The following is a 17,881-nucleotide window of genomic DNA, read 5'->3' as shown; positions in this document are numbered from 1 at the left end:
GACAAAATTATAGCAATACCACCAGCAACGATAAAGTTTTAAAATGTTAACGACACCACTAGAGCGTACTGATATATTAATAATCGGCTATTGGATATCAAACACTTGGTACTTTTTAACCCGTAGTTTTAAAGGAAACCAGCTTGATTTTTCCATTACTAGCAAGGGATCTTTTATATGCACATCCCATCCTCCAGACAGGATAGCACACATCATGGCCTATGACGTACCACACGTGGGGAAATATTACGGGCGGAAAAAAAAGGATGAAAGAAACAACTTAAACTATTAGCGGAATGCAACTAAGTTCGCCATCAGTAGCTGGAACTGAAGACGTAGATCATAGATGGCTTCAACATTTGGCCTTCTTCAAGGTGGTGAGGGGCGGGACGTAGCACAGTGGTAAAGCGCTCGCTTGATGCGCGGTCGGTTTAGGATCGATCCCCGTTGGTGGCCACATTGGGCTATTTCTCGTTCCAGCCAGTGCTTCACAACTGGTGTAACAAAGGCCGTGATATGTACTCTCCTGTCTGTGGGATGGTGCATATAAAAGATCCCTTGCTGCTAATCGAAAAGAGTAGCTCATAAAGTGGCGACAGCGGGTTTCCTCTCTATATATCTGTGTGGTCCTTAACCATATGTCTCACGCCATATAACCGTAAATAAATGTGTTGAACGCGTCGTTAAATAAACCATTTCCTTCCTTCTTCAAGGTGGCCTTCACATCACGCGGAAGGACGTCTTCGTGTAGGTCAGTGATAAAACACTCGCTGGGGATGTGGAGGATCACAGGATCCAGGGTTATTTCTCGGCCCACACAGTTCTGTGGTATGTTGTATCTCGTCTGTAGAAGATTAGCCCATGTGGTGACAACATGCATCCTGCCCCAGACGGAAGAACTGGAATGAACTGCTGACAGCAGGGTTGTTGTTTTTCATTCTTTAAACCAAAACATAATTAGTACGCTAAATAATGTGCTGGGGTGTCGTTATACATTTCTATCCAACATAAATTAATTTCGGATTGAGAGGCCTATCGACCCCGGCAATACACGAACACGTGTTGCCAACTGGTTTGATTAATTATCTACAATGTTGTTTGGTGGATGCGGTGAATTTAATGAAAACGGAATTTGAAACTTCTGGAAGAGAAACTAGATTTAGTTTGAGGTTTCATATTACAGTAATCTTTTATGCTAAATTAGCATATTTTGTATAATGAAGGACCAGGAAAATAACGGAGTGTTCACAAACAAGGGACAAATCAACACGTATTCGAGCTACTAATTGCAAATATACCTATCTGACTGAGTCACCAAGCAGCAACATGCATCTTATGGGTATGTGTGGAGAATTTACAAATAAGCGGATTGATGCGCTTGAATACGGTTACTGCCAGTTGTTGCTACACCAAATTCGGTTACGAAACGCTTCGAACCCATTCGACACTGCAACAACATAGCACCAACATACGGTATTATTTCCAAGACGTTGTTGAATACAAGTTTCGACGTACTTTGAATTTGTATTATACAAAACATACGTTTTAATTCTTAAATGTTATAGTCTAAAATAACGTCTACGTTTAATAAATGTTAGAAAATATAATTATATATGTTTGTATGCTTTTCTTTTTAAAAATCTGATAACAGATGTTTAAGCAAACTCATTTATGTATGTGGAAATATGAACAACCCAAGAGCAACAAAAAGAAAAAAAACCCACCCTAAAACTGAACTATCTCATAGTGTTTACAGATGATCTAGCCCTAGAAATTCATATCATCTTGCGACGGCAATTTAGATCAGATAATAAGAAAATAAATAACCAATAATGATATAAATGCCGTCGCCGATCAATTTTGCAACAGCTTTTTACGGTGGCACTGCTGATTGCTGAGGCGAATTTCGAGGGCTCTGCAGATCATTATCAGAAAATGTCATTTGGATATAGCTCGCATGTTTCTTGAACTACGTGACGATGGTACAAACTAAGACTAAACGATAAATTATTTATATAACACCTTTAAATTGTACAAAGACATGAAGCAAGTCAGTGTTCCGTATTAGTTATTCAACCATTATATATCGATTTATCCTCTTTATGACAATCAGATCAGATCTACACTTTATTTCTTTAGAACAAGGAGATTAACCGATTCTTTAGACAGCGACAATAACACTCGCACTGTATGACTGCACGCCACTATCATGCCTGTAGGTCCCCCATCTCCTATCCACGCCTGGTTGCTTTCTCTGTAACTTGTTTTCAATAATTTCTGAGGTCAGGTCAGTGTTTAACGTGTGTAGTGCCCACAAATGTCGCAACGACCACATAATGTCGCAATGTTACTGCCACAGATATCTTAATGGACCACAAATGTCACCACGATCGACCACAAATGTCACAAAGGTCTCAACCACAAGTGGCACAACGCTGAACGCCACAAATGTCACAAAGACCACAAATGTCACAACGACCACAAATGTCGCAATGTTACTGCCACAAATATCCTAATCGACCACAAATGTCACACGATCAACCACAAGTGTCACAACGCTGAACGCCACAAATGTCAAACGACAAATGACGCAACTCATCAACCACAAATGTCATAATTTACATTGACGTTTTTAAAATGTTTTCTTGTTTTGTCCTTTTGGGTTATACCCTTAGCTCAAATATAGTGTCCCTTGCTCGGCAGGATTACAGGATCTATTCTCACTGTAGCATCCCCTAAAATGTTTCATTATTAGCACCAACTTAGTGGTCTGAAAACTCGATATCAAATCAATATTACACTGTGAATAAAATGACCCTCGTACCATGTTCAGCACCATATAAGTAATGTTAGTATGAACAAGACTGTCATGTTCGGTCTATCTACTATAAAGGCCACCTTTATTTAACAACCACGTATCCATAACGGGCACTTCAAGCGCTACATTACGTATACCAATGCATCTATTTTAATCTGTATATAACGACCACATGCTAACAAAGTTGGCTTTTTGTAAGTTCTTTGTTATATAGAGGTTTACAGAAGACCTAGTAAGTTAGAAGAAAATATGTGTCTTATCCATTTGTTAAAGCAATAATATGTTTCAATCAATCTAATACTCAATGTATACAGGGTCCCACGAGCTGCGATGTCATAATAGAGAAGAGTGGGACGTAGCTCAGCGAAAAAGCGTCCGACTGCGGTTAGAGTGGTACAAGGATCGATCCTCCTCATTGGGTTATATCACGTGTTTCAACCAGTGATCAATAACTAGTGCATCAAAGGACCTAGCTAAGTGCTATCGTGTGAATGGTGCCATCATAAAACAACCCTTGTTGCTAAGATTAGCGACCGTGGCAGGAACGGGTTTGACAGTGATTAATGTTTCAGCAGTCTTGTAAAACATACAGATTTTATTTTTACTACTCAAAAGAATTTAAGGGTCAAAAATTTATAACCAAATAAGTTTCAGAGTGTATTAGATTGATGATGTAAACTACACCAAAAATTTAATTTATTGTTCCATATTTACAAAAAACCACAAATAAACGTCACTGTATACAAGAAAGTCACATGACATGCTGTCAAAGTTGAAGGTTGTCAAACATGGATTTTACACATTAGAACATTCGTTTAATAGTGTGTGAATCCACCCCTGGCGCGAATACACTCAACACATCGTTGCCTCATGCTGTTGATTAGACGTCTGAAGAACTCTTGGGGAATGGCCTGCCACTGATCATGAAGGTTGGCCGGAGGGGCATGGTTATCCCGAACTCTCCTGCTTAATTCGTCCCAGGCGTGCTCTATTGGGGCCAAGTCAGGCGAATATGCTGGCCAATCCATCCTGGCGATACCTTGTTGTCTGAGAAAGTCCGTTACCACCCTGGCGCGGTGGGGTCTGGCATTGTCATCCTGCAGAACTGCCCCGCCGCCAATCTGCTGAAGGCCTGGGAGAACCAACGGCCGGATAATCTCATTCAGATAGCGGATTCCATTCAGATTGCCATCCACCACATAGAGGGGGGTCCTGTGGTGGATAGAGATGCCGCCCCACACCATGACGCTGCCACCACTGAACTGGTGACGTTGTCTAACGTTAACGTCAGCGAAGCGCTCCCCAGGACGTCTGTAGACACGAACCCGACCGTCGTTGAACTGGAGACTAAACCTGGACTCGTCAGTGAACATCACTCGACCCCACTGAACACGTTGCCACCGCAGATGAAGTGTTCACCAGTGACGTCTGGCCGTTCTGTGACGTGGTAGGAGTGGTGGTCGAACAGCCTGGCGACGGCAGCGTAGATTATTGGCTCTCAGACGATTGCGTATGGTTTGATCAGACACTCGAGTTCCAGTCGCAGTCCGCAGATTGTTACGTAATCGGCGTGCAGTGGTTGTGCGTTGACGTAGAGCCATATTGGTGATGTAGCGGTCCTCTCTATTTGTAGTGTTTCGGGGTCTTCCCGAACGTGGACGATTTCGAACAGAATTCGTTGCTTGGTACCGTTGCCACAGTCGGCCAACGACACTCTGACTGACACCAAGTCTCAGAGCAACATTTCTTTGCGTATTGCCATCCTGAAGCCAAGCAATAGCCCTTCCTCGATCTTCGATAGTCAGTTGACGTCGTACCATTGTCGAATTTGGAGTGTGCACCGTACACGAACGCAAGCTCCAATTATACAGAAATTCAGCATTGGGAACATGGAATACACATGCAAAGCGTGCAAATGAAGCGCTTTGTGAAAAAGCAAGTTATGGGCACTTAGCAGACCTTTGGCTTTCGCCCTAATTTACGTGCAAATGTAAGCATGTTTTCGCCATTAGAACTAGTCGACAGTGTCCATGACAGTGGATTTTAATTCATTTATGGGTTGCTTAGACCCACTTTCATCAAAATGGAACAATACCATGCGTGACATTATGGTCTAGCTAATATAACTGACATTCAGAAAATAATGTCGAAAATATCGTCTGACCCTTAAATTCTTTTGAGTAGTATATATACTATTTTAATGCAGTTAATAAGAATAATATCAGAACGGTCTAGTGTGAATCATTTTATGATGTGTACGGCAATGAGGTTGCAAACACACACACACACACACACACACACACACACACACACCCTGCAACTGCCCGCGGCAATCGGCAATGCCATTGCCGCGGGGTTTTTCATTCTCTTTAGCACTTTTTGTTTTGCCGTGGAATAAATTAGATTTTTTGTTTGTTTGTTTGTGTGTGGTTTTTTTGTTTCTCAAGATGTATTTTTTAATTATTATAACTAGCGGGATATGAACTCTAGTGACAGTTCATAACGTGTGCATTCAATGGATTAATCACAATCTTATTTAGAGTTACTTATAATCCAGAGTTGAAAACATATTAACGATAAACTTGCCGTAAACCGTATTTCTCCACAACTTTTTTGTTCCGTAAACATTTTCTTAATCGCAGGGGTTGTATATATATATATATATATATATATATGTATATACACAATCCCTGCGATTGGTAAAGATATATATATCTTCACCCATTCACTGTGTTACATTTCCCTGCTGTAATAATGGTACACCATCAAGGTAAATAAATTGAAATACATTGCAAAAAGTTATTAAAATTTATATAAACATATAAAACCTCTCTCTCTCTCTCTCTCTCTCTCTCTCTCTCTCTCTCTCTCTCTCTCTCGGACCGTTCTGATACTATTCTTATTAATTGCGTAAGTAAAATCTGTGTGTTTTACAAGACTAATGAAGTACATTAATTACTGATCAGCTGCTGTTAGATGTCAAACCCGTTGCGTCGTTACATAAAACATCTCTCTCTCTCTCTCTCTCTCTCTCTCTCTCTCTCTCTCTCTCTCTCTCTCTCTCTCTCTCTCTCTCTCTGTATAGTAGATAGACCGAACATGACAGTCTTGTTCACACTAACATTACTTATATGGTGCTGAACATGGTACGAGGGTCATTTTATTCACAGTGTAATACTGATTTGATATCGAGTTTTCAGACCACTAAGTTGGTGCTAATAATGAAACATTTTAGGGGATGCTACAGTGAGAATAGATCCTGTAATCCTGCCGAGCAAGGGACACTATATTTGAGCTACGGGTATAACCCAAAAGGACAAAACAAGAAAACATTTTAAAAACGTCAATGTAAATTATGACATTTGTGGTTGATGAATTGCGTCATTTGTCGTTCAGCGTTGTGACATTTGTGGTTGAGACATTTGTGACATTTGTGGTCGATCGTGTGACATTTGTGGTCGATTAGGACATTTGTGGCAGTAACATTGCAACATTTGTGGTCGTTGTGACATTTGTGGTCGTTGCGACATTTGTGGGCACTACAAACGTGCATATTCAGAGCAAGCTGTTGTAGCGCACGTCTGTCCTGGGCACAGGTGCCAGCCTCGGCCGGCTCCTCCGTCCAGGACAGGAAAAGGGATGGGTGGGTTGGAGGGGGGACCGCTTGCACTGGCAGGTGCATAGGAGCACCAGCAGTCCGACCGGGGCTGGTAACAGGCGGAGGGTGGTATGGTGCTATGAAATTTGGAATGTCCCGTAGGATTAAGCCAAAGAGAAAGGGTGGGCAGTTTTGTGAAGGAAATTAGGCGCAATGTTGAACGGTCAGCCAAAAGGAAAAATAAAGAGTTACATATATAGTAATGGAGGATTAGTGCGCCGAGAGTAACTCGTTAAATCATGCGCGGTCGGTCTATGATCTACTGAGCTATTTCTAGTTCCAGCCAGTGCACGACTACTGGTATATTATCAAAGGCCGATGTATGTGCTATCAGGCTTTCCTCTCTATGATTATATGCCAAAATTACTCAAATGTTTCACATCCAATAGCCGATAATTAATAAATCAATGTGCTCTGATGGTGTCGTTAAGTATATAGGAAGCGCAGTCTAGCTCTGCTGGTTTGTGTTCTGGACCGAAGAGCTGGCTGTAGTCAGCACCTGCGCCCATGACAGGCGTGCGCTATAACAGCTTGCACTGGATGTACACGTTAAACACCCTGAACTGGAATGCTCAGTTGGTAGTACTCGCCTACGGCGCTTGTGTCCATGGATCGAATCACTTTAGTGGACCCATTTTCTGATAGAGTACCCCCAGTCCCAACCAGTGCCCAACGACTAGTATATCAAAATATGTGGTATGTGCTGTCCTATTTATGGGAAAATGCATGTAAAAGATCCCTTGCTAATAATGGAATGAACGAATGTTTAACGACACCCCAGCACAAAAATACATCGGCTATTGGGTGTCAAACTATGGTAAAGGCAAACACTAAGTGATGACCAACGTTAATATAAAAATTCAAGAGGTAAATTGTAAAAAAAACTGTGAAAAAAATACAAATATTTGCTAGTTAATAAGAAATGAAGTGTGTTTCCTCTGAGACTACGTATTAGAAATTACCACATGTTATACAGCCAACAGCCGATGATTTAATCAATGTGCTTTAGTGATGGTGGTGTACAAAACAATCGTTAACTTTTATCTTTGTTAAGTTTATTTTTGTTATTTAACCATAGAGAACAGGCTATGCACATTTTCTTACTGTCACGCACCATTTTCCGGAATCGTTTGAATCCAGTAGGTGGGTGCTATTCCACTGAATTGTGTAACGAGGTATACTGAACGACGCTGAAAACGCACCACCCAAGTTTCACTTGTTATTACTATCGCCTGTGTGAGGTTGTTGTAAAACACACAGTGACCCTAACCCTTGTATACAATTTTGTTTATATTTTGTATTAGTAAACGATGTTATGATATGATGAGGCGAGATTCAGCTTTAACTAGAGACAGTCTAGACTCGGATATAAACATCGCCCTTATCCCGTTGGTAAACGCACGCGCGCACCAACGCACACACACACACGCATGCACGCCACACACACACACACACACACACACACACACACACACACCAAACAAAACCCACTCAAAACCCTAATAAAACCTCAAATTCAGAGATGTCATTAATCCTAGAACATATTTAAAGCGGTGGGTGTGTGTTTTTGTTTTAAGAAAATCCTGTCGATAATAGTAGAGACAATAATGTTTCAGGCCTATAAACTTTATAGACTTCACTTTTATACAAACAATGACCATTACATGCTATCTGCTACCATGTCAAGACGAGGAAAAGTCTGAAGTTTACATATATTATGATAATTTATGAGTGCCACGTTTTAACATCTCTGTGAGGTATCTATGACGCCACAGGGTGCCACGGCACCACGACAGCAAATCGCTGCTTTTATTTGTGCAATAAAACTGAATTCATTTCAATATTATTCTACCGGCCTCCGCAGTGTCGTGGTTAAGCCATCGGACATAAGGCTGGTAGGTACAGAGTTCGCAGCCCAGTACCGGCTCCCATCCAAAACGAGTTTTAACGACCCACTACACCCTCTTCTCTCTCAACTGATTGAAGTTTGTTTTGTTTAACGACACTACTAGAGCACATTGATTAATTAATCATCGGCTATTGGATGTCAAACATTTGGTAATTATGATTCGTAGTCATCAGAGGAAACCCACTACATATTTCCTGATGCAGCAAGGGATCTTTTATATGCACTTCCCCACAGATAGGAACGCACATACCACGGCCTTTATCCAGTTGTGGTGCACTGGTTGGAACGTGAAAAAACCCCAGTCAGCTGACTGGATCCACCGATGTGGTTTGATCCTACGACGAAAACACCTCAAGCGAGCACTCTACCGACTGAGCTAAATCCCACCCCCTTAATTGGATATAAGCACAAAAATAATTTGAAAATAAATAAATGAAATATTATTCTCATTATAACATGATCCAGTGAATGAAGTGCTTGGTGGTGCTCATGGGTAAACGTTCAGCAGCTTTTACTACATTATCGGGTTTACTTCATTTCTATGTCACATAGTGGACACATTTTCCGTTCCAACCAGTGCCCCTCAACTGGTATATACTATCCTGGTGTTTTTTTTGCGATAGTGCATATAAATGATCCCTTGATATAGATTGTTCAAATTACCCAATAGCCGGGTGCGGGAAGTAGCCCAGTGGTATTTAAAAGGGCTAGCTTGATGCGCAGTCGGTCTAGGGTCGATTCCCGACGGTGCCTTGGTATGTGCAATTCCGTCTGTGGGATGATGCATATAAAATTATTTGCTACTAATGGAAAAATGTAGCGGGCTTCCTTCCTAAGACTACGAGCCAAAAATCATCAAATGTTTGACATCCAATTGCCGATGATTAATACATTAAACAGTTCTAGTGGTGTCGTTAAACAAAACAAACTTTAACCAATTGCCGATGATTAATGAATCAATGTGCTCTAGTGCTGTAGTTAAACAAAACAAGTTCACACTCCAGCCAATTACTCATCTCAGCTATCTGGGCTGTCTGTCCAGGACAGCGGGTTAGTTGTTAGTCGGTAGTAGTGAGAGAGAAGTCGGTGTAGTGGTCTTACACCTACCCACCGAGTCATTAAAACTCGCTCTGGGTGGGAGTAGGTACCGGGATGCGAACCCAGTACCTACTAGCCTGATGTCCGGTGGCTCAACCACTACACCAGTACCCCTTTTATACCAACATTTTTAACAATTCACTCTCCACCCCATCCACCCAGCCCCACCCCAATTAAAACCCCCACGAACTCCCCTGAACTGAACTGATGTTTACTGCACTCCAGTCGTGTTTGACAGTGTGTCAGGTACAATAAAAAACATACGTGTGTGAGTCAAGACGATAATAATAATAGTTTTAAAATGATAGACATAAACAAACACGGTCATACATGTTACCACAAATATATATATATATATATATACAAAAAACCCCTAAAAAAACCAACCCCCAAAACCCTCAAAGGAGTAATGGAACATTTAATCAGTTACTAAAATTTTAATTAAAAATAACATATTTAAAAGCTGAAAGTGAAAAACAAAAATCCCCTTTCCACGAAGCGATCTTAGCGCTAACATTACCTTAAGTACTTAAGGTAGTTATGCAATTAAGGTGATCTTAACGCTAAGTAGTTCTTTATAACGAAAACGCACTAAATGTATATGATCATATAGTGACAATGATTAATCGTAGCCTACTACCTGTATGATTGATACCGTATATACAGATATAGACTTTACTGACTGATTTTTCGAGCCCTGACTACAGTTAGTAGCATATATGAAGAAAAACAGAGCTACACTAAAGACAGCCGTTTTAATCAACTATGTGCGAACCATATTGTCCAATAGTGCTTTTCGAGTGGGATATCCTGTCACGTGAGTATGCCTGTTCTTGCAGAATCACAGTATACCCTTTCAAAGACACAGTATATCCTAGCAAAGTCACAATTAGTGTTTTCTTGTAAAGTCACAATTAGTATGCTCTTACAAAATCACAATTAGTACGACTTTGTAGTCAAAATTAGTATAACCTTGCAAAGTTACGGTTAGTGTGTTGTAGAAAAAACAATTAGTATGTGGTAGCAAATTCGTAGTTCACAATTCGTGACAAAATCTATGATAAGGTATCCTTACAAAAACAAATGTGTTGCGATACTGCCAGGGCAATATCGTAACTCAATAATATTGGGTATTCTCCGTTTGACTGACGAAAAAGTGAGTACCGGTTCAACAGTGAGAGAAAAAAACACACCATGATGCAGTTACAAACGCTTATCCTTTATACCAGTATATAGCAATTTTTAAAATAAACTTTTCCATAGAAATGAAAATAAATAACATAGCTTTTACCACCAGTAGATCTACTTCATCGCCTCATGTAACTAAGGTCAATATCTACCTGGCATCCTCGTGTACCCCAGATCAATATCTACCTGGCATCCTCGTGTACCCCAGATCAATATCTACCTGGCATCCTCGTGTACCCCAGATCAATATCTATCTGGCACCCTCGTGTACCCCATATCAATATCTACCTGGCATCCTCGTGTACCCCAGATCAATATCAACCTGGCATCCTCGTGAACCCCAGATCAATATCTACCTGACATCCTCGTGTACCCCAGATCAATATCTACCTGGCATCCTCGTGTACCCCAGATCAATATCTACCTGACATCCTCGTGTACCCCAGATCAATATCTACCTGACATCCTCGTGTACCCCAGATCAATATCTACCTGGCATCCTCGTGTACCCCAGATCAATATCTACCTGGCATCCTCGTGTACCCCAGATCAATATCTACATGGCATCCTCGTGTACCCCAGATCAATATCAACCTGGCATCCTCGTGAATCCCAGATCAATATCTACCTGACATCCTCGTGTACCCCAGATCAATATCAACCTGGCATCCTCGTGTACCCCAGATCAATATCAACCTGGCATCCTCGTGTCCCCGAAGCCATATTTTTATCTGACAACCTCGTGTACCCGAGGCTATATTTTTATCTGACAACCTCGTGTGCCCGAGGTTAATATCTATCCGACAACCTCGTCAGTCGATTCATCTGCATACTTTAAATGAGACATTTCTATCCTAAAATGTACATCTCATCATTTCATCGTCCTTCATAACCGTCGTGCTCAGTGATAGCCATGTACATGCACCCAGCTCTATAATTATGTTCTGCACTAATACAGAACGTGGACAGTTAGACGAGGTAATCACAGTACTCACAGCCAATATGTACAGATGACTGGTATCAAACAATCAATAACCACCATTAGTCCGGAAACGCTGCATTCTAGCAGGGGCGAATCTAGGGTTTTGAGAAAGGTGTATTTGTGTGTGTGTGGTGGTGGGGGGGGGGGGTGGAGGGGGGGGTTGGGGGGTAGCCTCTATGCGTACTTTCAGATTCACATATCTTACTAAGTGGTGCGTGTGTGTGTGTGTTTGTGAGCGTGTGTTTATGTATATGTGCGTGTGTGTGCATGTATGTGCGTGTCTGTATGTATGTGCATGTGTGTATGTGCGTGCGTATGTATGTATGTGTGTATGTATTTGTGTGCGTATGTATGTATGTGCGCGAGCGTGTGTGTGTGTGTGTGTGTGTGTTACCAGTGAAAAAATTAAACGTGCATTTGTTTTTACTTGGCAGGAAACGAGGGAGATTTAAACCCCCTAATCTCCCTCTTGTATCCACCACTTCCATATCTGTTATATTATTGAAGTTTGGTTCGATTGAAGTTAAAGATTATTACCTTCCTTTATCTATTTAGAGAATAATTATACTTTATTGAGAGCAATACCCCCCCCACCCCTTCCCCCCCAAAAAAAAAAAAACCCAACAACAACAAAACAAACAAAAACAACCCCAAAAACCCAACAAGACAAAAAAAACCCCAAAGAAAACAAAAACAGAAACGATTTATAACTTCCCAGTGACCTGTCCCTTTGGCTCCAGCATTATTAGGACAACGCATGCTAAATTTGAAAATCTCAAAAAGTTTTTATCACAGATAAAAATAGTTATAAAGAAATTATAAGCGTATACTACCAATGTTTTAAGCATGTATTATCATTGTTTAATTAGTGCGTGCGTGCTATAAAAAGCTTTATAAAAATTTGTATTGGACTTTGTACTGTATAGATAGCACCCTAAAACAAAGACGGTACTGGTGTTTTTAATACGGCTTATATGCAATACCTGGAATTATGTGCCACCCTCACTCATAGGTACATATGTGTATGTATACATTATTAATATGTGTTACTGAATAGCCCTCATCCGCCTTGTATCAGTGGTGGCTCTCTGCTCCTTTGCGACCCTATCACACCTTAAAGAAACAGACCCTAGTTTTTAAACATTACCACCTATTGTTCTCTATTAGAGTTATTTCAGATAACTGAAAGCAGACATTACTTACATATTATTGTTTAGATTATTCATTTCCAAATAACCGAAGTGTTTTTGATCATGCTGATGTTTATAATACCACAAAATGTATTTTTCATAATTTAAAAACACGTAAACCTCTTGAGAAGTAACGGTTGTGAAGACGAGCTAGTCTACTTTTAAGGGTATTCCCCCATTTCAACGTCATAGATTTTTGTTTCATTCTATTGTAACTTTATGGAAATGTGTTATAGTTTTGCAGATTAAACAAACTTAGTGTCCAGTTTCACGGGTTGAAACTTGGGTCTACGACTTTAATTTAAGTCATTCCGTACCCTTACTATACTAGCACAAACTGGAATTACCACACCAACCCTGTCGTCTCTTTACGCTCACTCTCAGACAAACATACCCTCTGTATTTAAAACTAATATCACACGTCTTAATAAATACTATACATGTATATACAGTTAGTATGAAATGTTACACCACACTCGTCATTGGAATGCACCGCAGTGATATATGACCCTGTCACGAAGTCACAGTGTCTGTTCATAATATTATGTCCTATATATAAGGGATATATAAGTTATTATCCACATGGTAGATATATATAGTATAGCACGTGGTCAGTGTGATCTCTCGGGCGCCTCGGCGACGGGGGTTTTGTTGTTTTTAATCGTTGGTCGTTTGCCGGCCCCGTTATCCGCCACCAGCGGCATGGACACGGAAACCGAATGGTTGCTGAAACAAAACAGACGAGTACCGTTATTAGTGAGATTATTAACCGGATTAAGGAGTATATAGACAGTCGAAACTAACGAGTGCTGTACATATCACGAGTCCTGCCTTCGAGTTGATTGATTACCATGATTACCAATTCATTCATTTCAACTTATTTTCGTGCTTATATCCAATTATATTTTGCAACCCACTCGTGGAGAGGGGGAAAATGACCTGGGGATAAATAAATGTACACGTCACTGCGGGGTCCCCCGAAGCTCGAGACCCCCTGCTACTAGGATAAACCGGCTCTGGGCGTATTGGAAGGAAGGAAGAAAATGTTTTATTTAACGACGCACTCAACACATTTTATTTACGGTTATATGGCGTCAGACATAATATATGATTAAGGACCACACAGATATTGAGAGAAAAACCGCAGTCGCCACTTCATGGGCTACTCTTTTCGATTAGCAGCAAGTGATCTTTTATATGCACCATCATACAAACAGGACGATCTTTGTTACACCAGTAGTGGAGCACTGGCTGGAACCGACCGCGCATTAAGCGAGCGCTTTACCAGTGATGGAAGTTGACCTGCTGCCTGGCCCAATAAAATACTGCCTGGAGATATCTACATTTAATTTGTCTCGAAAAGTGCTTCATACTCGTCATACCCCAATGGTTATTGATATTGTCGTTTATAACTGAATTATGTCTACGTATAGCTATAAATCGAAAAATCGAAAAATATATTTCGATAATTTTCAGGTAACGCTAGCTGGTTAATCTTTGCAATACAGTTAATGGTCTTAGTGGGGTCTTAGTAGCCGAGGTGCCAAGCCGTCATGAAAAAAGCAGTCATTTTAAAGACGAACACATCTAAAATCGACTAGTTTAGTCTCCTGGTATTTTTAATTTCCCACACTGCGTTAAGCTATTATCATCGAAAATCTGGAATTCTGGCTATTGTTTTAAAATGGTTTCAAACCACTATGACATAATAGTATGGATTCACACGCCACGTTTCTGTTTTACGACCACAATGTTCCACAGTACGCTACATATATAACTATAGCGTGACAATGGAATATGCAGTTGTCATCAATCTTAATTTTCTAAAGCTGTATCCTAAAGCTATATCCTAACCGGACTCGCGTCTGGTTAGGATACAGCTTTAGACGAGACACTGTTATAAGTAGCCTACATCGTAATAAAAGCAAACATTTTAAAAGGTGAGTTTGTAGAAAAGAAGTGGAGCCCTCGAATGAGGTGCTATTGTTCTTAAGGCGAAGCCACACGATACGAGTTCATCGTACGAGAATAGACACGAGAATAGCCGGTTGTGACAAGACAACATTATGATTCATCGGTTGCTATACAATCGGCTATTATCGTACGAGGCACTCGTATTGTGTGGCGTCGTCTTTAGAACTGATTCCCCCCTCCCCCCGATGGGCTCAAGTTTTCACTATCTCGACCAGTTCTCAACGACTGGTAAATCAAACATTTGGTATGTACTGTCCTGTGTACAGGAAGCTGAATATAAAAGATCTCTTACTGCTTTACCGATGAAAGCTGTTCATCCCCTTCTCGCGACAGAACACAAACAGAAAATCAAATACAATATTAACCAGCCAGTTTGACGGAAATATATAGATCTTATGACGTTATATAATTTAAAGGGACATTCCTGAGTTTGCTGTAATTTTTAAGATGTTATCGACTAACAGATACTTTTTAACGATTGTAATTACATATCAAATATATTTTTCTTCATAAAATATTAGTGGCTGTATATCAAACGTGTTTTTGATTGTTCTAATATTTGTACTAGGTTAAATTTGATTTTATTTCCTAAAATATTGTGTGTTTTTTCGTACGTACGAAATTATTTGAAGACAAAATCCAGTTTGGTCTTCTTAGAAATATCAAGACGACCAGAACCACATTGATTATACAGACACTGATATTCTAAACAAGAAAATATATTTAATATGTAAGTTTAATCGTAGAAATATTTTATTAGTCAGAAACAGCTTATAATGGAGCAAACTCAGGAATGTCCCTTTAATCTTCGCCTCAGTGTCTCCGTCAGTTCATCTAACATTATGAAGGGTCGTCATTTTGTGTCTACATGACATTGCTTCGTCGAGTCGTCTGAATGCTTTATGCTGCCAGCAGATTTATACCTTCGTATTTAATTGGTCAAAGAAACGGTCACCATGACATAGGTCAACATTGGTTTTGCTTATACCTACTGACGGATACCTCTAACTCAATGGCCAACAACCGCCCTCGGTGATGTCGTGGTTAAGCCATCAAACATAAGGCTGGAAGGCGCACCACGAATGGTATATCAAATATCGTGGTATGTGCTATCTTGTCTGTGGGATGGTGCATATAAATGTTTCCATGCTACAAATGGAAAAATGTATTATATTTAATACCATGCTCAGTGTCTACAATTAGCATAACCACTCACTATCTGTGCAGGCTTTTACGTTGTCGCAGGTGCAGGACGTTGATGCGCAGGCGCATGAAACACGTGATCGCCATGACGATGACAGGAAAACAGAATATGAGGATAGGGATGTAGATGGCGAGATCGGAGGTGGTCTTGACGTCTGGAAGAAATGACAAACATCACTGTAAAATCATGACTATAATGGGGAGGGGGACGTGCGTGGAGACAATTGCTCCTAATAGCCACCACTCTCACACAAAAGTAATCCAGCAGTGTATCATAGACACAAAAAAATAATTAACCTATGCAGTTTAATGGTAATTTGTAAAGAATTTTTGTTTTAATTTACACTGCACTTTTACCCCCAATAAAATGTTATTTGAGACGGTATGGGTTTAAAACTTAATAAATTAATGTGTTTTTTATATGAATTTTATCTTTATTCATTATGTTGGCGCTGTTAAAATATAGAACATGTTCTATGTCTTCTGCTGCCAGATCTGTAGTTCGCGCCAACATAGACGCGGTGTGTTTTGTCACATTCTATTCAATACCAGTGTGTTTCGGTTTTTTTAACTAGTACCATGTACTCGCCAGACACTAAACTCGATGATCGCCCAACGGACTACCTTTGTAAAATTCTTAGTCACCCTTAGCCAATAAAGGTCGCCACGGGCGACAGCTAATTTTCAACCCTGATTGTAACCGATTGAAGCAAAATGTTGTCTTGTCACAGTCAGCTATTTTCGTACGAGATACTTGTATCGTGTGCCGTCGCCTCTAGAGATACTGACACTCTTGTACGTAATGACTGGCAAGCGTATTATCAAAATCTCAATACACCATTCGCTGACACACAATAATTTGTAACCGAGTTTAAAAAGGCTAAAATTCAGTTTAGTAAGACCACATGATATAAGAAACAAAAGTAATCCACAATGCTCTTGTTCCGACCCCGCCTGGCAGTTTTAACCTAAAAAGGACACTTTTGCCGTAATGTTTAGAAGCAACTCTCCCCAAACCCATCTCGTACTTCCTGCCAATTACGGTCGTGCCGATATCGTCATGAAATACACTGATGGGAGAGATTAACTGCTCCCCAAACTTAGAATGAATGTATGAATGTATGTTTAACGACACCCCAGCACGAAGAATACATCGGCTATTGGGTGTCAAACTATGGTAAAGCAAACAAATAAAGTGATGATTAACATCAATATAAGAATTCAAGATTTAAATAAAAACAGTGTAAAGAACTGTACAAAAATACAAATATCACAGACAGATACTGACGTTTACTCAAAATTTCAATTTGTGCTGTATTGGCCATTCTCAGAGAGAATGTTACACCCCTGCACCGCGGTGAGGTAACAGCACGCGCAGGGGCCCCAAACTTAGATGACGAACAGCCATTTAAGATACTGCCATATTGTGTGTGAGAGAGAGAAAACTATTTTATCTACGACAAACTCAACACATTTTAATTACGGTTATATGGCGTCGGACATATGATTAAGGGCTAAAGAGATAACTAGAGAGGAAACCAGCTGTCGCCACTCAAGTGGCTATTCTTTTTCGATTAGCAGCAAGGAACAGAACAGAACAGAACTTTATTACACTCCATATGGATACCATTTAAATTCACATGCTAATGGGAGTTAAAATATAAAAGTATTTGAAGAAGGAAATGTTTTATTTAACGACACACTCAACACATTTTATTTACAGTTATATGGCGTCAGACATATGGTTAAGGACCACACAGATATTGAGAGAAGAAACCCGCTGTCGCCACTTCATGGGCTACTCTTTTCGATTAGCAGCAAAGGATCTTTTATATGCCCCACCCCATAGACAGGATAGCAC

General features: G+C 40.3%; 1 protein-coding gene across 3 annotated transcripts in view; it reads right to left on the bottom strand.

Moving 5' to 3' along the window:
* Positions 1–9,887: 9,887 nt before the first annotated feature.
* Positions 9,888–17,881, bottom strand: part of LOC121382579 (serine/threonine-protein kinase rio2-like) — a 69,252-nt gene continuing 61,258 nt past the window's right edge. For all 3 annotated transcript variants that reach the window (XM_041512060.1, XM_041512061.1, XM_041512059.1), the window contains exons 4-5: positions 16,034–16,175; positions 9,888–13,569 (exon numbers count right to left, since the gene is read on the bottom strand). In XM_041512060.1, coding sequence (XP_041367994.1) covers positions 13,455–13,569; positions 16,034–16,175 — 257 coding nt within the window. In that variant the 3' untranslated portion in view covers positions 9,888–13,454. The remainder of the gene's footprint in view (positions 13,570–16,033; positions 16,176–17,881) is intronic.

The sequence above is a fragment of the Gigantopelta aegis genome, chromosome 10 (genome assembly GCF_016097555.1).
Source record: "Gigantopelta aegis isolate Gae_Host chromosome 10, Gae_host_genome, whole genome shotgun sequence".
In the NCBI taxonomy this organism is placed as follows: Eukaryota; Metazoa; Mollusca; class Gastropoda; order Neomphalida; family Peltospiridae; genus Gigantopelta; species Gigantopelta aegis.
Note: the sequence above shows the minus strand (reverse complement) of the source record. Positions and strands in the feature narration are given on the sequence as shown.